At 45.1% G+C, this 24,447-nt stretch overlaps 1 protein-coding gene across 1 annotated transcript; it reads left to right on the top strand.

Moving 5' to 3' along the window:
• On the top strand, window positions 17,361-24,240 carry BAMBI (BMP and activin membrane bound inhibitor). Its single transcript, XM_018057206.1, has 3 exons — window positions 17,361-17,786; window positions 21,232-21,519; window positions 22,285-24,240. The coding sequence occupies exons 1-3, from the start codon at window positions 17,711-17,713 to the stop codon at window positions 22,701-22,703; spliced, it is 783 nt and encodes a 260-aa protein (XP_017912695.1). The 5' UTR covers window positions 17,361-17,710; the 3' UTR covers window positions 22,704-24,240.

Below are 24,447 nucleotides of genomic sequence, written 5' to 3'. Positions count from 1 at the left end.
AAGTTCATTTATATCATTTTAAAATAAGATTCCACTTAAGAGTGGTAGCCTGTGTTATTTGTCTCTCTCTCTCTGAAGGCCCACCCTCCTCCCGCTTGCCAGCCTGTTACTGGCCCTCCACAATATGAGCAGGCATCACAAGGAAGGTTTGTGGAATTCTAGAGCCTAGAGGGACTCCAGAAGCCAGTTTTCAGGTTGGCTTATTCTGTAGCTGAGGTTCTGCAACCCCAAGGGGCTTAGTGAGAGCCGATCCAAACCCAGACCCAGAGCTGGGGTCAAGGTGATGCTCAGCAGGGCTCCCACTGTCTCTCCTGCACCCACATCACAAAGTTCCAGGCACCTGCTACTCAGAGGAGGAGGGAAGCTGGTCCCTGGAGGGCAGGGCCCCTGGGGTGATCTGGGCTGTGTTCCTTGATGGCCTGGAAGATGATGTCATCTCCAGGAGTGACTTTGTGTGGGGAGGGTCCTTCCATTCTCCTGAAGATGGAATCTGGTGTGGACCTTGGTCAGAGCCCTGAGGGGTCCCTTCCCTGGAGGCCTCTTTCCTTGTGGGCGTGAGCATCCTGGCTGGTGGGAAGGCTGTGATTCTCACTGCTGCTGTTTATGTATGGAATGATGCCAAGGTCAGGGTCAGGGTCGGGAAACATTTTCTCCAGGAGAAGGCCAAGGTCGGACAGAGCAGAGGAAGATTGCAAATAAAACCCAGCATCAGGGAAAACAGTCACTGCCAGCTACCTAAGCTGGCTGGTTCCTGCAACGAAAGTTGAAATTCTAGAATGACAGAAAAACTTCCCAGAAATCCTTACTTTAGGCTCCTAGGAAGTAAGGGAAGTCTGAGAGTAATGGTGATTCAATTAACTCGTAAACAGCCTGATTCTCAGGAGCAAAAGTTATCTCTTTTCCTTTTCCCCTCTCCCTCAAATTTCTCCTTTGGTCCAGAGGTAATTTGACCTCTTAATAACGTCAAAATGTTTCTATGGAATCACAGAACACCAACAATTTCATCCCACACCCTGGTTCAAAGAGAAGTCTACCACAATTTAACAGTGACTGCAATGTCCGGGAATAACTTTCCAGCTTTGAGACGGCCCTACAGTAATGCCCTGAGCCCAGAGTCTCTGTGCAGCTGCTTGGCCCTGGGGTGGGGGGTGGGTGGGCATCGAACTGCCTCGGTTTCCTCAGCCCTAAAGTCAGAAACTGGAGTGATCATTTTTACGATTAATTTTAAAGGTGGCTGACAGGGCCTCATATAGCTCTTAGGACACAGAGGAACTGTTCGATTAATTTGATCAGTCTAGACTGGTGACTCACGTGGAGTTGGAGGGCAAATTACCCTGTTAGTTTCTTGGCTTTGATCTCAACCCAAATGAGAGTCAGGTTGCCAGGTCACGTGAGGGGGTGTAGCCCCCAGCTGCTTCCTCCAACACTGCCACCTCAGTACAGAATCAGGATGGTCAGTCACCTTTCTTTGTTTTTACATGAATCAGGTATGGAGGATGGCTTTGTTTAATTCATCTGCTTGGAGGTTTTCTGTTTGCTTTCGAAAGCTGAAGCTGTCCAAAACAGCTTGTGGGCTTGTAGGAACAATGCGCACATTTAGAACTTAGAGGTTTGGGGCAATGCCTCTCCTGGATTCTGTTCGGTAAACATATTTCCATCACAAATATGAAAAAGCAAGAAATGAACCAGGGTCACCCAGAATATGAACTCCTCCTCAGGAAGCGCCCTGGGTTGTGGTGGGCGACACAGGCTCTCGGAGGAATTTGAAAACCAGGTTATGGAAATGGGCCTCATCGCACCTGGACCTGCTGCTATCATCACCTTCCCTGGTCTCATGCACAGAGGAGCTTGTTCGTTATTGTCTGAAGCCCTATGAAGCTTCTGGAACAGGGCTTACAGCCCTCTTACTGAAGTTACCGCGTGATAGTGAGACAGGGTCGTTGAAATACTGAGTCTCAACTTCCCCTAGAATGATCTCGCTTCCCGTGTTAGTAGCAAAGCGCAGCCTATCTTCCCAGGTGGGCGCGCTGCTTCACTCTCGCCACTAGAGGGCGAGAGAGACCCACACCCAGGCCCAGGCCCGTTCTCTCCGGCCAGAGAGGACACCCCTCCGAGAGGGGAAAGCTGCACAACAGTCACATTTAATTCTCTGAAAAACAAGCGTGACAATGGTTGTGCAAGTCCCAGTGTTGGGTTAGGAAAAAAGGGTCACCTGGTGCGGTTTTTTAAAACTTTTTTTTAAAACATTTTTTCCCCATTCTCTAAAGAGTGAAGACATTATTTTAAGTAATTTGTACGATGCATGTGTAAGATCAAACGTGTGATAAAGGAGTGGCTGGTGACTTAGGGCAAAGGCCCTATTCCCGGCTTTGATACTCTGGTCCTAGGGCCCCGAGATGCAAGCTGGTTCCATTCTCATTTCTGGAGGGTCTGGTCCCAGAAACATCTCAAGGGAGGCTTTTCAAGAATTTAAAGTAACATGTTACAAATGAACTTATCTATGAAACAGAAACAGACTCACATAGTGAGCAGAGGCTGTGGTTGTTGGAGCCCGGTTAGGATGGGGGAGGGGAGATGGACTGGGAGTCTGGGATTAAGCAAGTGCAAACTGTTACATATAGCATGGATTAAACAACAAGGTCCTGCTGTTTCAGTTCAGTTCAATTCAGTTCAGTCGCTCAGTCGTGTCCGATTCTTTGCGACCCCATGAATCGCAGCACGCCAGGCCTCTCTGTCCGTCACCAACTCCCGGAGTTCACTCAGATTCACGTTCATCAAGTCAGTGATGCCATCCAGCCATCTCATCCTCTGTCGTCCCCTTCTCCTCCTGCCCCTAATCCCTCCCAGCATCAGAGTCTTTTCCAATGAGTCAACTTCGCATGAGGTGGCCAGAGTATTGGAGTTTCAGCTTTAGCATCATTCCTTCCAAAGAAATCCCAGGGCTGATCTCCTTCAGAATGGACTGGTTGGATCTCCTTGCAGTCCAAGGGACTCTCAAGAGTCTCCTCCAACACCACAGTTCAAAAGCATCAATTCTTCGGCCCTCAGCTTTCTTCACAGTCCAACTCTCACATCCATACATGACTACTGGAAAAACCATAGCCTTGACTAGACGGACCTTAGTCGGCAAAGTAATGTCTCTGCTTTTGAATATGCTATCTAGGTTGGTCATCACTTTCCTTCCAAGGAGTAAGCGTCTTTTAATTTCATGGCTGCAGTCACCATCTGCAGTGATTTTGGAGCCCCAAAAAATATAGTCTGACACTGTTTCTACTGGTTTCCCATCTATTTCCCATGAAGTGATGGGACCAGATGCCATGATCTTCGTTTTCTGAATGTTGAGCTTTAAGCCAACTTTTTCACTCTCTTCTTTCACTTTCATCAAGAGGCTTTCCAGTACCTCTTCACTTTCTGCCATAAGGGTGGGGTCATCTGCATATCTGAGGTTATTGATATTTCTCCCGGCAATGTTGATTCCAGCTTGTGTTTCTTCCAGTCCAGCGTTTCTCATGATGTACTCTGCATAGAAGTTAAATAAGCAGGGTGACAATATACAGCCTTGACGTACTCCTTTTCCTATGGAATTATATTCAATATCCTGTGATAAACCATAAGGGAAAGAACATTAAAAAGAATGTATATATATGTATAACTGAATCACTTTATTGTTTAACAGAATCTAACACAACATTGTAAATCAATTTTTTAAAATGAAAATAAAATAACATGTTAGCAGAAGTTGGGAAAATAAACTAGAATGACACCAGGAAAAAAGATGTAGGCTCTCTCCCTCCACCCTCCTCTGCCATTTTTTTTCTTTCAGTCTGGAATTATGATATGGATGTAAAATGATTTCTGAGAAAGCTTTTTAGAGTCTGCTGAGTCTTTATTCCCAAAGTTAAATCTGTCCAGTTGGTGAGTGAAAGAAGATGGACTCCATCAGGACAGAAAGAGATTCAGGTTTGGGAGAATTTTATCAGTTTAAAATGGTTCTGAGATTTTCTCCTTGGTCTTCTGTGGATTGCAAACTTGACTTGAGAGCCCAGTTATCAGCTGTCTTCCTGTGGGCCATCTGCTGTTTGCAGTCCACACTGTAATTCTCTGCCAATGAACCAGATCTGCCAGGTTAGTGAGGGTTGGGCTGTACTCTGCTTTTGTGTGCGAATTAGAGAAAACTCTCAAGCGCTCAGGGCCAGCCCAGGGTGCACGGCGGTTCTAAGAATGGGAACTGAACTTCAGTCCTCACTCAGCCCTTCAGCGGTGTGTCCTTGGTCGGGAGCAGCTTGGGACAGTCTGAGCTGATTCTTAGGTCCTGAGTCCTTTCAGAAGAGTCAGGGCCCAGCATTTCCCCTACTTTTGGAAAATGACACATTTCATCCATAACTAGAATCTGTGGCTGAAACTATAGCATCTTCGTGTTGAAAGAGGTTTTAAAGGGTCACCTGCTCCAACCATTAGTTCACTCGTCCTTCACTGCTCTTCCCTTTAAGTGCCCAGGAATCACAGCTCTTCCAGGCTCCTGACAGCAATCATGCTAGGAAGGTCTTCCTTATTTTTAAGCTTTCCTGACAGCTTGCAGCTGGCTTCTACTGGTCCTTGGGGCACCCCTGCCATTATACAAGCAAGTCTCCTTTTTTACCATTGAAAGTTTTCCCTTCACTTTTATTGTTAAGCGTAACATTGAGTTTATCAACTTGATCACTCTTTCATCAGAGACCTTTTCAGGTGCTCCACCTGCATTAGGGATATATTCTTGAAAGGTCTGATCCGTTTCCAGTAATACAGGCATCGTTTGGTGCAGAACTTTTTTTTAACTTGCATTGGCATCAAGTTGCCTTGTCAAATATGTTTGTTATTATCTGCACCGTTTTTTTTGTTTGTTTGTTTTTTTCTTAAAGATCTTTATTTATTTATTTTTTGATGTGGACCATTTTTAAAGTTTTTATTGCATTTGTTAGAATATTGTTTCTGTTTTATGTTTTGATTTGTTTTGGCCATGAGGCCTGTGGGATCTTAGCTTCTTAATCAGGGACTGAAGCCTCACCCCCTGGTTTGGAAGAAGTCTTAACCACTAGACCACCAGGCAAGTCCCTCTGCATCATTTTTTAGTGTTTGGTCGCCAGGCTTCTTATGCAGGGGCTTCTCTTGCTGCAGAGCACAGGTTCCAGGCACATGAGTTCCAGGAGTTGCGGCACTCGGGTTCGGCAGTTGCAGCTCAGAGGCTCTAGAGCTCGGGCTCCGTAGCTGTGGTACATGGGCTCAGTTGCTCCATAGCATGTGGAATCTTTCAGAACCAGGGATCAAACCCGTGTCCCCTGCATTCACAGGCGGCTTCTTATTCACTGGACCACTAGGGAAGGCTTGCATCTGTTTGTAAGGGACAGTGCTTCTAAAGGATAAGGTTAGATGGCTGCTTTTTGGAGGCCTTCTTAAAGCATTTCTTGAAAAGTAGTAACTCCACTCTATTACCGGATAGAGATGATGGCCCTAGCACTGGATCTAGATTTCACTTTTGAGGCTCTTCCACAGAATCTGGAGATAATCTTAGAGATCACTCTACTGGTCCTACATGTATATATAAGGTTGGTCCCACCTGTTTATAGAAACAGGTGTGGGGAGGTGTCTCCATGTTTGGCCAACATGGCACGCTGCTGGGCTGAGTCCCACCTGGAGCCCCAGGAGCAGTGCCCCCTGCCACCTGTCCTAGCCACAGACACTTCACACTGCTTTGCCATGTGTTCCAAGTTTTCTACAAGGATGCACAACTTTTGCAATCGGGAAAAATATATATATTACATTTATATTATATTTATATAAATGTAACTGTGGTTTTTCCAAACACATCTCACTCTCCACCCCTAAACTCGCCTGGCCTCCTCTCTACACCTGCAGGGGGCCAGTCGGTACTGTCTATTCCATCACCCCTGACTGCTTATCATGAATGATTATAATATATAATTCCCAATGCCCATTTTGATCGGTTGTTAGACAACAACCGTTTATTTTTGACAAAATCAGGGAGGAGGCGGGGTGGCAGAGAACAGCGGGGAGGAGCAGGCAGGGGAGCAGGTGAGCGGGGCAGGTGAGTGGGCAGTGGGGGCGCAAGGGTCCTGACCTTGAGCCTGCACGGCAGGACGCTGGAGGACCCTGACGGGTGCGATGCGCTGGGATGCTCCGTGCCTGGGCCCGTTACCTGCATCTAAACTAACTGGGCGTCTCTCCGCGCTCGGTTCCCCGGGACCTCGCCTCCCAGCCTCCGTCCCCGCCTCTCCCTTTTCTGGGCCCGCCCATCCTCTCCGGCCTTGCCTTCCTCTCTTCCTTTGATCTTTGCGGGTCTGACCCTCTCCGGCCCGAGGCCTCTCTGGTCTCCCATCGTAGGGCCCAAAAGACGCTGCTGCTGCTGCTATTTTTTTCTGTTTGCAACGGAAACTCAGAGAAACCTGCATTAGCATTTATGTTCTACCTAAACGCATATCTCCAGGTACACTTCTCTGCTTGCAGTGAACCGGGAGCCGCACGCCTGTGTGGAGCCTGGGGTTAACTTCTTTCCCAGACTTCGGGGATCTGTCGGGATGAAAGATGCTCCTCCCCGCCCCGCCCAGCCCCATCTCTTTATCTCCCTTCTCTTGCTGAACTCCTGAGTATGATGGAAACAAAAAGATCTTAGATCTGAAAAGGCTTTGATTACACCTCCAGGCAAAAATATGGAAACCTGGGCTCTTTTTCTCTGTCTTACCTACATCTGTCAGGGGCCGAATTCACCTATTTCCAGAAAGATTGCGGGGCTTCCCAGGGGGATGACTTGAAAGATTAGGGAAAAGTAATGTCAGCACCCTCCCTGCTCCCAGGTTCTACAAACTTTTGTTAAAATTAGACAGTCACCTATGTATACCTTGTGTGTGTGTGTGTGTGTGTGTGTTTGTGTGTGTGTGTTACTTGCTCAGTCATGTCTAACTCTTTGCAACCCCATTAACTGTTGCTCCCCAGGCTCCTCTGTCCGTGAAATTCGCCTGGCAAGAACACTGGAATGGGTAGAAGTTTCCTTCTCCAGGGGAGCTTCCCAACCCAGGGATCGAACCCACGTCTCTCATTGCAGGCAGATTCTTTACCGTCTAAGCCCCCAAGGAAGCCCCTTTGTATACATAGGGGCGTGAAATAGATAACTAATGAGAAGGTACCACGTAGCATGAGGAAGGAACGCTACTTAATGCTCCGCGGTGACCTAAATGGGAAAGAAACTCAAAAAAGAGGGGATAAATGCATATGTATAGCTGATTCACTTTGCTGTATAGCAGAAACTAACAGAACACTGTAAAGCAACTATACTTCAATTAAAGTTTGACAGTCACCAAAAAGAAGGATGGCAGGGTTGTAAGCATTTTGAGGGCAGGAGGCTCTTCAGGAAATTTATTGATCATCCATGTAAGAGAGTGGCTCATGAGTAGTTCATGGCAAGTGTATCCATAATCAATCAGGCTTTTATTGGGAAATGCAGATAAGTGGCATCAGACTTTTTCGAAAAACGCTGTTGAATTGGAGATGGGTAATCCAAAGGAGGAGGTTCCCTGGTGGCTCAGTGGTAAAAATCTGCCTGCCAATGCAGGGGACACAGGTTCAATCCCTTGGTTGGGAAGAGCCCCTGGAGTAGGAACTGGCAACCCACTCCAGTATTCTTGCCTGGGAAATCCCATGGACAGAGGGGCCTGGCGGGGCTACAGCCCATGGGGTTGCCAACAGTCAGACATGACTGAGCAACTAAACACACCAGTAATGGTAAAAGGAAGGACCCACAAATTCATCTCATGTATATCAATCATCAACTCTGTCTTCCATACTGAAGGAGGTGCAAAGACTTTAAGACATGAATCTCATGTTTACAAAGCCCTTTCATATTTATTATGTGACTTCCATACAAGAATAAGTTGACCTCTTCATGAACAGCATGAACATGGTGGCTTCCAAGGAAGCCTTGAATCTGACCCTGATGGTGATTTGCTTCTTGGCCATCTTCTGGCTCAGAAGGCAAAGCAGGCTGAATATTATGACTAGAGTCCAGGGGTCTAGAAACCTCCATTCAAGACACAGATTGAAGGAAGCCCACCCAATGCCCCCATGCATTAGTTAAAGAAACTTTTTAAACTGAGCACGTGTGCACACATTCACACACACACACGCTCCAAAGGAATCCTATTCCAGGGTGGAAGATTCTTCTTGTTTTTCCCAGAAGACCAGAGGTATGAATTATGGCTCCTGGGAGCAGCTAAATCTCTTGCGTAATGATAAGTTAGCTGACCAATTTGTCTCGGCTGATTCTTGGACTATCACCAGTCAAGGGAGGTAAGCTTTGTGGCAAGATTCTTGCTGTTTTTAGGAAGACAGCGTCACCCTGCCAGCCTGGCTTGGCTGCAGCCTCGTTTGTGCCCCAGATCCTCAGCTCCCAGGAGAAGAAAATCCTAAAACCACCCAGATAGCCCTGAAGGTATCGTCAATGCATCTAGATGATCAAAAAAATGGATTTGATTTGCATAAAGCCTGTGATTTTAAGGAAAATCATGTAACACTTCTATAGAGTGTTACACTTAAAAACTTGATAAGACGATCTCATGTTCCTCTCATAGGAATCTCAGAGGCAGCCTGGTCACCTACCACAGCTGTCCCTTGAGGGGAGGGGGTGGTGAGATACAAAGGGGACAATTGATTCATCTCTCCTGGTCACATGCTGAGTGATGGAGGGTGGGTTACAATTCAGGTCTTCCATCTCCTGGTTAGTGCAGTTTCCTCATCTGCAAGGTTACCTCGTTTTCACTGAAAACATCCTCATTCACGTTCACTTATTAAAAATAAGACATATGCAGGACCACACTGTGCAGGCGCCCAAGGGAATAAACAAGTGATAGAAAGGATTTCTGGCCCTTCAGGGTTTACAGTCTCCTTGGGGAGCCTGATAGAAAAGGAAAAATTTAGTATCGATGCAAACAGTGCTGCTTCTTCAGAGAACGCTGTTCATACTCCTGTGATTTTATGAGGAACAACTAAGTGGTATGGGGTGGGGCAGAGAGGGTGGAACTATGAGGAAGCCAGTGACTCCTTTGGCTTCTGGGTTGTAAAGTTGATGGTTTTGGCTTGTGTGTTACATACAGACTGGCAGGCACTTTGGTCTCCAGCATTCAAACTACGTGTGTGGAAAAAGCCAGATGACTATTCACCCCGAATGCTCATCTTTCTCAGGCTGCTGCATAGAAAAGCTCTTGCAGCTGCCATGTGTGTGGCGTGCTAAGTCACTTCAGTCATGTCTGACTCTCTGCAACCCTATGGACCATAGTCTGCCAGTCTTCTCTGTCCATGAGATTCTCCAGGCAAGAATACTGGAGTGGTTCCCTTTTCTTTCTTCATTAGTTGCCATAGTCAACTGAAAAGATAGGAGAGTCCAGATTGCTGTATATTAAAAATAATCCAAGTTCTGGATTCCGGAAATGTTTTGAGTCTTTAGTTCACATAAGATGGGCCACCTTTATTTGGTTACATTGTTTTTTATTCTTTAATTTTTGAAATTTGGACATTTTTCAACTTTTATTTCTTTAATTACTTTTTCTGAGCCCCTCTCCCGGAATTTTGGTTACATGTATGTTAGACTGCTTGACAGTAACCACAGGGGCACTGAGGCTCTGTTCTTTTTTTTTTTTCTGGCTGTGCTGTGCAGCATGTGGGATCTTAGTGCTCTGACCAGGGATTGAAACTGTGCCCCTTGCAATGGAAGTGAGGAGTTTTAACCACTAGACTGCCAAGGAAGTCCTTTAAGTTTATTTTTGATGAAGGAGTTCCTTGGCAGTTCAGTGGTTAGGGCTTGGCTCTTTCACTGCTGGGGCTGGGGTTTCATTTCTAATCAGGGAACTAAGATCCTGATGGCAGCAAACACTAAAGTGATAAATTCACAAATTAATAATTGAAAGGAATAATCTTAATCCCCCTCACTCATACTTTTCTTATTTAAAAGGTGAGTTAAATACGAGGGAAAAGTTTCTCTTTACAGAAGTGTTCCAGCCAATAAATGAAGCGAAAACAATAGAATATCATTGTTTTGCAACCTCCAATGAAACAGTGAATCTAGGCAATGATTATCAATAACTTCATATTACACAAATATGAAACAGAGTGAACTTCTGAGAAACATACATATCATCACCTAGGAGATAGTCTTGCCAATTGAGTCTAAATCTGATCAAGCCTTTTGATCTAACAACCAGTTCACAGGAAATAACAGCAGGAAAGGGGAACATGTTACGTGACACCATGGAGATGCAATCTCATGGAGAAGCAGATTCCAGACCACAGAAAACTCTGTAGGACATATGATTTGATTTTTTCAATAAGTAACCAGCAAAGAAAAGAGGAGGGGAGGTGCAACTGATAACTGTAAAGAGTTTTAAGGACATATCGATTAATCACAATGTATGAATCTTTTTTCAAGCCTAATTCTAACAGCAACAAAATAAAAATAAAAAGGAGAGTTAAATGATAACCTCATTTGTATCTGCGCATCATATATACATATGTCATATGGCAGGCGAGCACCATAAGGCATAATATGGCATATGTATGTAATATACCCTATAGTCTTCCTGGCCATGACCTTGATGAGGGGCAGCAGCTGTAGGGTTGTTGGTTTTTTTTAATTTTTTTTCAGCCATTCTTGTTATTAGCGAGGACCCTGTCCTAGCTGATCGTACCATAAACTGAGCATTTTGAAATTGTCTCTCCATAAACTGAACAGCAACCTCTCTAATGGGGGCTTCTGATTGTATAAAAGCAAACAGAAATTATGAAGAGCAAAAACTAGAAATGGGGGAAGGATGCCAGCTGTCTGTTAGAGAGGCGAGAAGTAAGGAGAACCCTGGGAAAAAGAGACCCAAAGTGTTCTAGTTTCCGGTTTCAGCGTTACTGGCTTCCAGGGAAGATAAGTAATGCTTATAAATGACCGACTAGCCATATACTTACAATAAACCTATTGTGTCTTCCCAAGAAACCCCTCCTAAAAGAACTCATCTTTAAGTGTGTCTTTTATTCTTCTAATTAAACAAATTTGACTGAATTATAAGTGTGTACATTTTAAATGATATCTTTGAAATCATAGGCTAAAAATCTAGGCAAGTGACACCAAATTATGAATGGGCCAGTGCTGGGGGGAGTTACTTGTGTTTAAACAAATGCACAGCAGAATAGGAGCTGATGTGTTAGGTGACCAAGGGGAACAAAGGAAGATTATTGAATATAGGGGAAAATGCATTGTAAGTTCTTCCAATGATATCAAGGATGTGAGCAAAAATTGTTCAGTGATGTTCTTAGGGCAGCTCAGGGCTCTCTTCACAACCTCTGCCCATAGGTACACTTCCCTGCAATGTATTAAATATTAGAAGATACGTTCATCTGGATGGCATTCCATTTCACGGATTGAAGGCATATATCATATTTAATGTGTATCTTAATACTTTGTAAATGGCAAAACAAATGCTGTATAGCTCATTATTTCCTTGGAAACTGTTATGAAATAAGAACAGCGGCAGGGACAGAAACATGATGGCAAATATTAGTCATTGCAAAGTCCCACGGCAAAAGACATCATTCTGTTCTGGCAATGAGATTTCAGCTTGGAAGATCCAGCATCAGAGGAGAATAACTGGAGGAGAGAAGTCGTTACTGTAGTCCCCGCCTTGTCTGCAATTCTGATATCCACCCGAGGTTTTAGTTACCTGCCGAATTGTCCAAAAATATTAAATGGAAAATTCCAGAAATAAACAGTTCAAAAGTTTTACCTTGCATGCCATTCTGAGCAGTGTGATGAAATCTCCTGCTGTCCGTCTCACCCTGGGATCATTCCTGTGAATTATCCTCTAGTTCAGGGTGTCCTGTCTCTTAGTTACGTAGTAGCCCTCTCAGGGCTTCCCAAGTGGCACAGTGGTGAAGAATCTGCCTGCCAATGCAGGAGACGTGAGTTCGATTCCTGAGTCGGTAAGATCCCTTGGAGTAGAAAATGGCAACCCATTCTAGTATTCTTGCCTGGAAAATTCCATGAACAGAGGGACCTGGCAGTCTGAAGCCCATGGAGTTGCAAAAAGTTGTACACAATTCAGTGACTCAGCACACACACATACACACAGCCCTCTCAGTTATCGAATGGACTGTCATGGTCCCAGTACTTGTGTTCAAGTGATGCTTACTCTTAATAATGGCCCCGAAGTGCAACGAGAGTGATGCTGGCGATTCAGATATTCTCTTACTGTTCCTAAATTATACATTAAACTCTTTTCTAGGTATGTATGAAGAGGAAAAAATCCCCATAGTCTATATTGAGTTTGGTACTATCTAAGGTTTCAGGCATTCACTGAAAGTCTTGGAAGCTATACCCCATGTATAAGCTTGAGTAAATGTAGAACCGTGGAAATACAGGAGGTTTGGGAGAATAGCAAGGATGCCAAATGTCAAGCAAGAGTCTGAATGTTGGATTGTCTAATGAAAGTATCAAAGCTTTGAATTTCAGTGTTTTGCTGTTGTTGTTTAGTTGCTCAGTCATGTCTGACTGTTTTGTGACCCCATGGACTGTAGCCCGCCAGGCTCTTCTGTCCATGGGATTTCCCAGGTGAGAATACTGGAGTGGGTTGCTATTTCCTTCTCGAGGGGATCTTCCCAACCCAGGAATTGAACCTGTGTCTCCTATATTGCAGGAGGAGTCTTTACTGACTGAGCCAACAGGTAAGCCCTCAATGTTTTGTACATGAACAGTAAAAAGAAAAAAGAAAACCCCCCAAAAACGCAAATGATGTATTGCCAGTTGAGAAGATAGAACCCCAAATACTATACATTGAATGAATTTGAACAGCATTCTGGGTCAAGGATGTTCTTTTAAGCAGGAATTTAAGGTAATTTCTCTGCTTTAAAAGATTAATTTACCATTTTAGTTAAAAGAACAAAAGGAATCAATCTGGTTATTTGATACCAGGTAGGAAAAACTAATATAAATTATTGAATAATTTCCAGAAGTTCTACTGGCTGAAGTGGAGACTATACTAATATAAGTCAATAGAACAAAGACTGTATCAAGGATCACACAGAATATATTTGATACTATTTGATTATAAACGATGTCCACTGTTAAATTCATAATGTTCTTTTAATCTGTTTCTCACTGTATTCTTTCTGGTAAGTCTTTATTGAATTTGTTACAATACTGCTTCTGGTTTATGTTTTGATTGTTTGGTCTTGAGGCATGTGGATATCAGCTCCCCAACCAGGCATCGAACCCTCATCCTCTGCACTGAAAGAAGTCTCAGCCACTGTAGGACCAAGGAGGTCCCTGTTACTTACTGCATTCTAAACTTAGTTGCCTTAAATTTTTTTTTAAGAAAACCTCAACTCAACAGATGCTCCATGGATACTTTACAGAAATACAGTACACAGTAACTGTAATGCACTTGAATCTTCTTGAAACCATCCCTGCCCCAGCCCGTGGATAAACTGTCTTCCACGAAACCAGTCTCTGGTGCCAAAAAGGCTGGGGACTACTGTTCTAGATTATCCGCAAGATCTATGGTGTTTGTAAGGCTTGATAGCATTTTTGCTAGTTTGTGGGAGAATGGATGTTTGGGAATCTTCTCCTTTTTGTCTAGGCCCTATCACACTACCTCCTGGACTCTGCACTCTGTTCTTTATCTCCTTTTCCATTTTGAAAGAAAAGAGAAAAGAAAAACTTTACACTAGACAGTCATTCCTTTGAGCTGGGCTAATCTCTCACCTTTGACCATATTCCAAAGAAAGTAAATTTTAGCTCTGCCCTCCAAACTTCTGAGAACAAATGACTTCAAAAAACACCCTGCTACTGGGAATTCAAAGTGTTATCTAACCTCTGTGGATTGTTGGTTGGTAGACATTTGTATAACAGGCAGAAATGTTAGATTCTATCTCTAGACTGCAATAATTTGCATGCTAGCCAGGAACTTAAACATAACTGTTTCTGGACAAAATGTACCAAGATATTTTTCATCTGCATCTTGGAGAGAGGCATTGCTGAAATGGGGGATCTCGTATAATTTTGGGAAACAATGGCGTTATTTGTGTAAGCAGAGATTGCAAGGGTACTTACATCTTTGTTAAAATGAGGACATAGAAACCCTCGAGGTTTTATTTTTTCTTCTCCTATTTAATATAAGAAAAAAATAGAGTGTTTTTCTGTGGTATAGAACAACCATGAAAGTGTATCATAGTGGCATACTGTGATTATATAGCATACAGTTCATAGATATCACATTTAGAACACTGTTAGAAAGTACAAAACTATTATAATGTTTAATTAGTACAAGTTTTACATCCCAAATCAGCTTTCTGTTCTTGGGTATAGATAGTTGGTTCCCAGCTTATATTTTCAGAATTCTCTTCAAAAGGGTAAACAGAATTTTGGTCACTGATTTCATTTGTTGATTTAAATAAAAGAAAAAGCCCATTAGAGTTTACTATTTTCTCCTTATCAACTTACATGTGGGAAAGTAATAACCAAATCATATACAAAACAAGTAAAATTCTGTATAGAAGCAATTTTTCTTGAGCCTTAAATTGAATTAAAATTGTTGTTTATCCTCTCAACTATTGATATGGCCTCATAATTGACATATTATCCCTAAACTGATTTTGATTTTCCATATTGATTCAAACACTAGTTCATTTAGTTGAAAAGTCCATGTCTGCTCCAAAACCATTAAAGTGCAGACTTGTTTCTCTTAAAACTAATTTTTAGCCATTTAAAAAGCTTGCCCATTAAGCTAATAATGAAAGCAAAAGAAGTAGAATCATTGCCTGATCATGACGTTCTCATTCTGAATTGTACTTGGAACAAAAAAATTATACGTCCTGGAATAACAACAATTGATATTAATTCAGCAAAATATAAACATCAGTGTTTGAACTCTTCGGGTTGAAAGAAAAGGAGCTTAAGTAACAAGAGGACTTTATAGTTAACATCTGTGCCACCTTACATATCTCTGTCATTTTTTTTTTCCTTTTGCTTTGCACACAGATGGACTCTGAATTTGTCTTCCATGAAGTGACCTCTAGAGATTGACTAGCATCTCAGTCTAAAGACCCAGAAGAGAGAACCTAATTTGTCCAGCTGGGGTCATGTAACAAGCTATTGGCAGAGGGGCAGAGGGCCCTAGGCTGGCGGCCAATGCCCACTCCAGAGAAAATGGACAGTCTCTGAACAGGGCTGGAAAGGCACTCAGAAAGATTTTACTACAATATGACTTTCATCAACACATCCCCATACACCCTCTTCTATTAAAAAGTAATTTTTATCTGTATCACAGGTAAATATGGTTATTTCCTGGTGCATCTCTGTCCACTCCTTGCTCCACGTTTCATGCTCCAGCAATAAACAATTGCTTGTCCTCCCATCCACCCAACCCCTCCTTACCACCCACACACTCCAGTGCGATCAGTGAATATCATGCCCAAGTTCCTGGAGTCCCCTGTGCTTGTAATGGTCCCCTCCCGATTCTTTCAGTCTTTAGGAGTCACGGTGCGTGTCACTGCTTCCGGTAGACCTTCTGGACTGGCTTCCCTTCCTGGGCTGATTCCCTCTGCTTTCTTTATGCATCACTACTGTGCTCATAATCTCTATTATCTGCCAGCTCCATTGTTTGTGACTTACTTTTTAGTTTCTGACTTTTAACACACAAACTGTGAGTCTGAACTACAATGGGTGGTCCAAAAGTTGAATGAATGTACTCCAAGTTTCCTGTTAGCTAATAATTGACTCTAGAGTTAAAAGGGAGTGTGTCATTACAAGAACAGTATTGTCTGCATAAACCCCTTAGAACTGTTAACTTGTCAAGGAATTAGATGTCAGGAAGTGCTAATCAAACCCTTCCTCAGGGCTGCTGGGCAGCTCCCCCCCTCGACCAACCCCCCAACTAAAGAAATGCCTGCTGTTTACCTGGTGCCCTAACCAGCTTAATTTCCTCTTTGACCTTCTGCTGGGCCAGCCCCCTGCTCTTTTAGACACAATTTTGATCTAGTGAAGTAATGGGCAGGACATCAGTTTATGAAATTATTTTATTTTTCTACATATAGACATTTTTCAAAGGCAATTTCATTAACTACATTCTGAAGCTCTGTGGACTTCCAGCAACTTTTCAAGGTTCGCCTGGATTATCAGTCCTAGAGACATATATACATAAATATATATAGTTTTTCTTCTTAGTCTTAAAGCTCATTTCTGCACTCTAGTCCTCAAGGTTTGACTGCTCCTCCTGCCTTAACTTTAAATGCGCCTTTCTTCCCCGCCCCACTCCTGACATTGTTACCAGGTCGCACAATGTTGGCTGATCCTAAAAGGAAATTTTGCAAATGGTTGACTTTTGTTAATCCCGGGTTTTGGGGAGAGAGAGGAGGAAAGAGCTTCCCCTCAGATAAGAGTTTTAAACTGAATTTCACTTCCACAAAAATAAAAAACAGCATCCTGCCACCCCCCCCCCCAACCGCCTTTGGGTACGTTGGGGCGGGCAGCCCCCCAAGTTCTAATAAATGAATTAGCATCTCAGAAAGGAGATCACCGCCAGGCTGATATTGATCAGGGTCAGCCGCTGTGTTTGCCTGCGACTGTTTGGGGGGTGGTTAATTGAGTGTCAGTCTCGGCCTGTGTCGTCTCGCTGGCGCCGGGTGCTTTTGGATTTGCTAATTTTCGTTAAGTGTCTGTAGCCAGCTACTCGTCCCGTCTACCCAGGAGAACTCGGCGGCTCCTGCTGATCAACAGTCTGTCTGTCTGGGCTTTTATTGATCACAGGGCGGGCGAGCGAGGCGGATGCGCAGAGGGGAGGGGGAGAAAGGCGGAAAGCGCCCCGCGCCCCGCCGCCCTCCCCGGGCGCACGCGGGCCGGCAGGGCTCACTCGAGGGTCCGCCACGGCTTTCCCCGGGCTCCCGAGGCAGCCGCACGGCGGGACGGGTCCAAAGGCGGCCACGCGGGTCCCTCGTGAGTTTCGGGGAAACGAAGAGGAAGCCACACGTTGGGGCGCGCCGGCCCGAGGCTGGGTGGGGAGGATCGTTGAGACGGGGGACAGAGGCAGGGCCCGAGGCCGAGCTCGACCCGCGGATCCCTAAGGTCACGGACACCCGGCCTCCGCGAGGGGGAGCGCGGGAGACGGCCGGCGCCGCCCGCAGCCCAGACGCCGGCGCCGCTCGGGAGCGGCGGGGCAGAGCCCTCCGCCCGCGCCCGGCCCGCCCCCCGGCGGAGCGGCTGGAGCCCTGCGGCCAATCGCACGGCGCTAGGGGCGGGGCCTGGGCGGGGTCGGAGCGGGGCGGGGCCTGCCGGCTCCCCGCGCGGGGCGCTATTTACGGCGCGGAGCCGGTCGGACCCAGGCAGGCGCAAGCGGGAGCTCGCCGCGGGCAGTGTAGGCGCCTTGGGTTGCTGGTTCCTTTTGCTGAGTGGCCGACGGAAGAGAGCAGAGCCTGAAGCCCACCCAGCTGTCGGGCCGAGCGGAGGGAGCCGGGATTGCGGAACCGGACCGTGCCCCTCGCGCCCCTCCAGCCGCTCTCCATGCTCCAGCTGCGGCCCGGCACCGCGCCCCGGGCATTACCCATGCACTACGCGCGCCGGGAGCCGTAGGCTGCAGCTGAGCCGCGGCTCCGGGAGCCGGCGGGGGCGCCGGGGCCGTGGAGGGGGGTGTCCATGGATCGCCACTCCAGCTACATCTTCATCTGGCTGCAGCTTGAACTCTGCGCCATGGCGGTCCTGCTCACCAAAGGTGGGTGCCCGCCGGCTGGCGGGGCGCGCACTCCCCGGGGAGGGCCGCGGGGTCCCGGGGCTTTGTTAGCGGCGGCAGAGGCGGCCTCCCGCGCCGAGCCAGCAAGTCGCGACAAGTTGTCTGTTCTTAGAAGTCGCGGCGGTGGCTTCGGGGCCACCCGCCCACCCCGGTGTCCCGGGGCCGGGCGCGTGGAGGTGGAGTGAGACCTGGGCGAGTGGTTGTCAAACTGTTTGTGCGAGTCTGTCGGTCGTGAACTTCTGAGCGTTTGCAGCCGCTGCGCGGGGCGGGAGCGGCCGGGAGGGACCGCAGTCTCCCGCCCGCCGTTGCACCGTGCCCGCGTGTTTCGTGTGTGTGTCCCAGTTTGAGTCTGAGAGTCTCGGTTTGTGTGCGCGACTCTGTATTTGAATGTGTCTCTGCTGTGAACGTGTGTCTGTATTTGAGTGTTTTTGTCGTGAGTGCACTTGTGTGTCTGTTGTGTGTCTCTCTGTATTGGAGCATCTTCACCTGTGAGTGTCTCCGTGTTTAAATGTCTCTGTCCGTGAGTGTCCGTGTGTGTCTGACTGTCTTTGTGAGCCCGAGTGGTTCCTCCCCGCGTGTAGGTGTCCCAGGTGTGTGTCCGCGTACAGCGGTGTGGGCAGCGCTTCTGCTTGGGGGCTGGAAGGTGTGGACTCCGTCAGCAGTCTCTTTTCCCACTCACCTCATATTTTATAAACACTACTCAAAAAAAAAAAAAATTGCAGCGGTCAGTTTCTTTTTTTCTTTTTTCCCCCTCTGCAGGCTTTCGCCTTTCCCCGACAACTCTCTCTTGAATTTCAAGGGCCCGCCACCTCTCCTGCCACGAACTCTGCCTACTGTTTGTCCTGTGAACAGATAATTTTTCTTAAAAATAGGAGGCATTTTTAGCTTTTGCACCCCCCCCCCGCCCCTTTTCTCTAATTGCCATGTAGCAGGCATGAGGTTGAAGGATCAGCCGGGCCAGCAGAGATGATGTGCTACAGTATTTATTTATTTTGGAAGAAAGGCTGTAATTAACCCTAAATAACAGCCCTCGTAGCAGCCTGCAGAGGGAAGCCTCCCGGTCTATCAAAGACCGGCCGAACGGGGCCGGACCGCGGCTGACATAAGTCACAGATACCGAAACTATGCGCCTGATAATGATATAATTAGGGGATCAGAGGTTTCTGACTGCTGCGGACTTCAAAAGCTTTAAAAGAAGCCAGCAGCCTCTCCTGTAGCCGTCCTGACTGAAGCAGACATTTTTGTTTAATCACCACATACAGTAACCAGAAAGGGGGGCAGACAGAAGAGCATTGTTCCCTGCTTCAAAATACCAGTCCCCTCCTGGCCTTTTCGCATGCCACAGGAAGAAACTTTATGAAACAGCAGAAATATAGTTTTAATACAGTTACACAAAAGTCTATTCAACTTGCTCCAATGTGGCTCCAATTAAAAAAAAAAAGTTGTTAGAACTTTCCTAGTTACCTGTCAAATTTTTATTAGACTGTTTTAGGTCATTGAAAATATAGTCTTTAAAATAGGCTCTCATAAATATTTAAGCAGCATTTTGCTTGTATTCAGCTTTCTTTTTTTCTGCATGATGTCTGAAGTGCATGGGATCAACATGGACTTTTAATCTGCTTTATTTCTTCTTTCAATCTATATGTGGAATTTGTCAGACTTAGGGATATTCAGTCACCACCCACTTAAGATCAGTGAGCTTCTGCGAAAAAGCGGGGTTGGAGAGAGAAGTAAAGAACTTGTGCAAAGCAGGATTCTAACTGGAAGGTCTTATTTACTGGAGAAGGGAAGGGACCCAGGCCCAGACCTAGGACAGGAGGAGGACCTCTGGCTTTGCACAGTGAAACTCAGCTTGCCAAAGATCTGTGTTTAGTTGGCTGGGTTTTTTTTATTTTTTTAAAAAGAACTGAAGCACTAGCAGCCTTACGGTGGCCTGGAATTTGGACAGATAATTAAATGAGACATCTTACTCAGGCATTCACGAAAGGAGGAGAAAGAAGAAAGGTGAGGCTGGGAGGAGATTTGTAGAGCAGCAATGCCGGGTGTTGGTGTTTAATTTCAGAGCTTTGGTTTCTGAAACTAAGACAGCACTTCAGATGGAGAAGCTGGGGAGAGGCATGTACCTAAGTTCAGTTCACAGCAGGCTATAGCCGTGGCCTGTGACAGTGGCCGAGGTCCACCAGGTCAGGTATCACGTGAGTGATCACTCCCAGCCCCAGATTGTTTCAACCAGAAATTGACATGGAAGTCTCAGATCTTGTGGCAGAATGTTAACCCCCTTGCAACTCACAAACTAAGTTTTATAAAGGAAACTTTTAATCACTTCCTGTAGAAAAATTTGAGGTTTCCTTAAGGATTTTTCATTCAACCAGCAGAGGATTTTCAGTTTCAGTGTTTCCCGTTTTAGATCCCATGTTGAATTACATATAAAACTGGGGAGTTGAGGGGTGGGGTGAGGAGGGAGCCTTGCAGTTTCACCCCCTCCTCCCTGCCCCCAGTTTTATGACTTTCCATTTGGGCTGAAAGAAATTGACTTTGGCAAGCAAACCACTAATTGTAAACTGCCTAGTTCCTGTTTTACAATATCTGACTAAAAGCTCCCCTGCATGAACAGATCTTTATAGGCAAATTTTGCCTTTTCTAGAGAGGTTGCAAATAGCTGCCCAGTTTCATAGTTTTAAAACCTCCTGACCAGAGCAATTTCTAGATTGTTGTGTTTCTAGTTAATAACTTTATAAGGTGTTAGCGAAAGCTCTTAAACCTTGGCACAGCCCTTCAAGGTAGTAAACAATTCAGCAGTTCCGATCAAATATTTATACTAACAAAATAAAAAAGCCTAGCATTTTAGGTTGTATGGTCATGTAGGATTAAAACAAGTCAATAATGTAATTTACCTTATGGTAGGAAAAATCCTGGTGATGATTATTTTGCTTCAAAGACAAAAGTGTTATTTTTAATTACTTGCTAGCTTATCCTACACTGAACTTTCATCCTCTGCTATGTGGATTAATACATTTCTAAAATGATATTTATCTAACTTGGGATTCGAGCACTGACTTGCATAAGGGGCTCCAGCGATCCATGTGGTCAGCCCTTCTAAGCCCTCAGCTGAATATTCCCTAAAGTGAATGTCTTTGAAATTTGGGGTCTGGTGGTGCTAGCGGTAAAGAACCCACCTACCAATGCAGGAGACTTGAGAGAGACAGGTTCAGTCCCTGGGTCAGGAAGATCCCCTGGAGGAGGGCGTGGCAACCCACTCCAATATTCTTGTCTGGAGAATCCCATGGACAGAGGAGCCTGGTGGGCTACAGTCCATGGGACCTCAAAGAGTTGGACACGACTGAGGGGCTTAGCATAGCACAGTTGTTGAAGCTGATGCTTTATCTGGTCTCTGAAGCCATTTGATGCAATTGCCCATCATTTTCAGGTGAAATCAGATGCTACTGTGATGCAGCACACTGCGTGGCTACTGGTTACATGTGTAAATCTGAACTGAGCGCCTGCTTCTCCAGACTCCTGGATCCTCAGAACACCAATTCCCCGCTCACCCATGGCTGCCTGGACTCCCTGGCAAGCACAGCGGACATCTGCCAAGCCAGACAGGCTCACAACCACTCCGGCAGCCCCTTGCCTTCTTTGGAGTGCTGTCACGAAGACATGTGTAACTATAGGGGGCTACAGGATGTCCTCACCCCGCCCAAGGGGGAGGCCTCAGGTAGGAGCGGCACCCACTCTGACCAAACCCTCGCTTGGCCTCTAGGGTTGTGACAGCCACAGCTTTGTCTGTCTGCTATTGATTTTGTTGTTGATGTAATTAGAGACAGCTGAGGGAGAAGCCAGGCTGGGCGCAAAGATGCATCTCTATTGAGTGACTTTCATGTCTGCCTGAGCCCTAGATTTCTGTCTGCATAATAGGTTTTGCCTGTTTTTTCCCCAACATTTTGAAGCCATTAAAAGGCCATTAATAATCAGTAATGACAGTCTGTAAACAAATGTTTTTGGAAGCTCCTCTGCCTCATTGGGCAGCATTTCTGTTCTAAATGTTGGTTGAATTGGAAGCCTCTGTTTAAGGGAATTGCTGTTGTTCAGTCACTCAGTTGTGTCCAACTGTTTGCGACCCCATGGACTGCAGCACAACCGGCTTCCCTGTCCTTCACCATCTCCCGGAGTTTGCTCAAACTCATGTCCATTGAGTTGGGGATGCCATCCAACCATCTTCTCCTCGGTCATCCCCTTCTTCTCCTGCCCTCAATCCTTCTCAGCATCAGGGTCTTTCCCAGTGAGTTGGCTGTGCACATCAGGTGGCCAAAGTATTGGAGCTTCAGTTTTAGCATCAGTCCTCCCAATGAATATTCAGGGTTAATTTCCTTTAGCGTTTGATCTCCTTTAAGGGGGGTACCACGTTTAAAAGGAGAGATGCTCTCGCAAAGCTCCAGGAAGGGGTGACCGAGTTTGATGGTTTTGCTTGTGCCCCCTCTAGGACAAGGGAACAGGTATCAGCATGATGGTAGCAGAAACCTCATCACCAAAGTACAGGAGCTGACGTCCTCCAAAGAGCTGTGGTTCCGGGCGGCGGTGATCGCAGTTCCCATCGCTGGGGGGCTGATCCTGGTGTTGCTAATTATGCTGGCCCTGAGGATGCTGCGGAGTGAGAACAAGAGGCTGCAGGAGCAGCGGCAGCAGATGCTCTCACGCTTGCACTACAGCTTCCATGGACACCACTCCAAAAAGGGGCAGGTGGCGAAGTTGGACTTGGAGTGCATGGTGCCCGTGAGTGGCCATGAGAACTGCTGTCTGACCTGCGATAAGATGAGACAAGCCGACCTCAGCCACGACCGCATCCTGTCGCTTGTGCACTGGGGCATGTACAGCGGGCATGGGAAGCTGGAGTTCGTATGACTGGGCCTCACGGAACTGGACGTCTGGGACCCTCTAGAGTTCTGCTGGGCGGGAGCACTTTATCTGAAGACAAAACTAACTCGCGTCATCATCTGCGAGAGATGGAATGACCTCTGCAAACAGAATCTTGGCTATTTCTTCTGAAGGATTATTTGCACAGACTTAAATACAGTCAAAATGTATTATTTCCTTTAAAATTATTAAAAAGCAAAGAGAGGACGCTGTACACTGTTACCAGGGTTATTTGCATTCAGAGGGAGCTAGAATTGAGTACCTAAATAAACAAATGTGTTCTCTGTAAGCTCCTACATCTTGATTTATTGTAAAGATTTAAAATATATATATATATTTTTTGTCTGAAATTTAGTGGTGTCTTGTCATAAATTAAAAACTAAGCCGGAAGGGCAAGGAACTACATGTTAATTATACAAGTGAAGACCTATGATTGCTCAGTGTAGTATCTCAACTATAGATCTTGGCTTGAGTCTTTTTTTCTTAACAAGACCAAGATCTTGTTTGTTCTTACATGGCCCGTGTGTTGTTTTCTTACAGCATGGAGAATTTCTAAATGTGTACTGCCCATCATTCAGTGTCTTACAGTTTTTTGTTAGGATAATTCTGGTTTTAGCTTTCATCCAAGAGAAATTGGAAACTTACTTATACCGGAGTCAGATATCATTGATCAGTTTCCGAAGTTGCCTTACCAAAAGGTGATATTTATCAGCTTGGTCCAGGTGCTCTGGAATTTGTTTTTAAATGTCTCTACCTCCCATCAGAAAAGGAAAAAAGCCTACTAAATGAATCTTTTTTTTAACGTTAATCACTGTCTACTTTTAATGTTAGTTAATTCATCAGTTTATTCTGGACTTAATTAAATATTTTGGACCCCAGATTAGCCAAACATTACTGTCTCACACTCGTAGTTTTTAAACCTTCCTTCAACAGTGTTATAACAATTTTTTTTACTTCTCAATCTTAGATTTTCAGTAGTGAACATTATATATAGTCAATTAAGATTTAAATAATAATTTCTCCCCCAAATGATTTTTTTTAATATAATCAAATAGACTTGATTTTAGCCACTAACACACTAAATAATAGTGTTTCCATTCCTGGAGGACTTTGGCAATAAAGCCCAGCCTGAATTTAAAGCTATGCCACATGTATACTTTTCCTCTAAAATGGGACTTTATTATCTTAAATATGAGAATAATTTGTAGGTTCTTTTCTTGATTCTTTTTTATATTTGAAACTTTTGCTTAAAAATTAACTTACAGCTTGCATATTTGAGTACCTATGGGGTTTCCTTTTGTGAATGTTAAAAAGGATATTTTGCATATATTCGGGGATTTTTATGATCAGCATAATTTGGGTCCCTTAAGACAGGTGCCGTCACCCACTTGATGGAAGAATCTGAGTTGAAATGAGTAGTCTAAAAACGAATACCTAGGTTATTTAATAACTAATAAGCCACAGCCCCAAATAAATTAGGCTATGGAATAAATACACATTTTAATAAATGACGGCGTTCATATTGTGCTTTTTGAGACTGAGAATTCTTACATGGGTGACTTACAGTTTCTTAAAGTGTTACATTTTATGTGCATCCACTTTTTTTGAGAGAGTTAAAGAATTTTGGGCCTAACTCTCCAAACCTAAGGGAAGAGAAGGAATCAAAATGGCCAGTTGGTGAAATTTTTGCCCTCACCATCTCTTTCAAGCTTTAGGTCAAATTACAGTAGTT

The sequence above is a fragment of the Capra hircus genome, chromosome 13 (genome assembly GCF_001704415.2).
Source record: "Capra hircus breed San Clemente chromosome 13, ASM170441v1, whole genome shotgun sequence".
Classification (NCBI taxonomy): Eukaryota; Metazoa; Chordata; class Mammalia; order Artiodactyla; family Bovidae; genus Capra; species Capra hircus.
This window is presented reverse-complemented; position numbering and strand designations above follow the sequence as displayed.

Excerpts from the sequence above, each read along its gene's own strand:
- BAMBI (XM_018057206.1), top strand. The coding sequence starts at position 17,711 with ATGGATCGCCACTCCAGCTACATCTTCATCTGGCTGCAGCTTGAACTC. Across the intron at positions 17,787-21,231 it reads GGCGGTCCTGCTCACCAAAG|GTGAAATCAGATGCTACTGT; the intron begins GTGGGTGCCCGC and ends CATCATTTTCAG. Across the intron at positions 21,520-22,284 it reads GCCCAAGGGGGAGGCCTCAG|GACAAGGGAACAGGTATCAG; the intron begins GTAGGAGCGGCA and ends TGCCCCCTCTAG.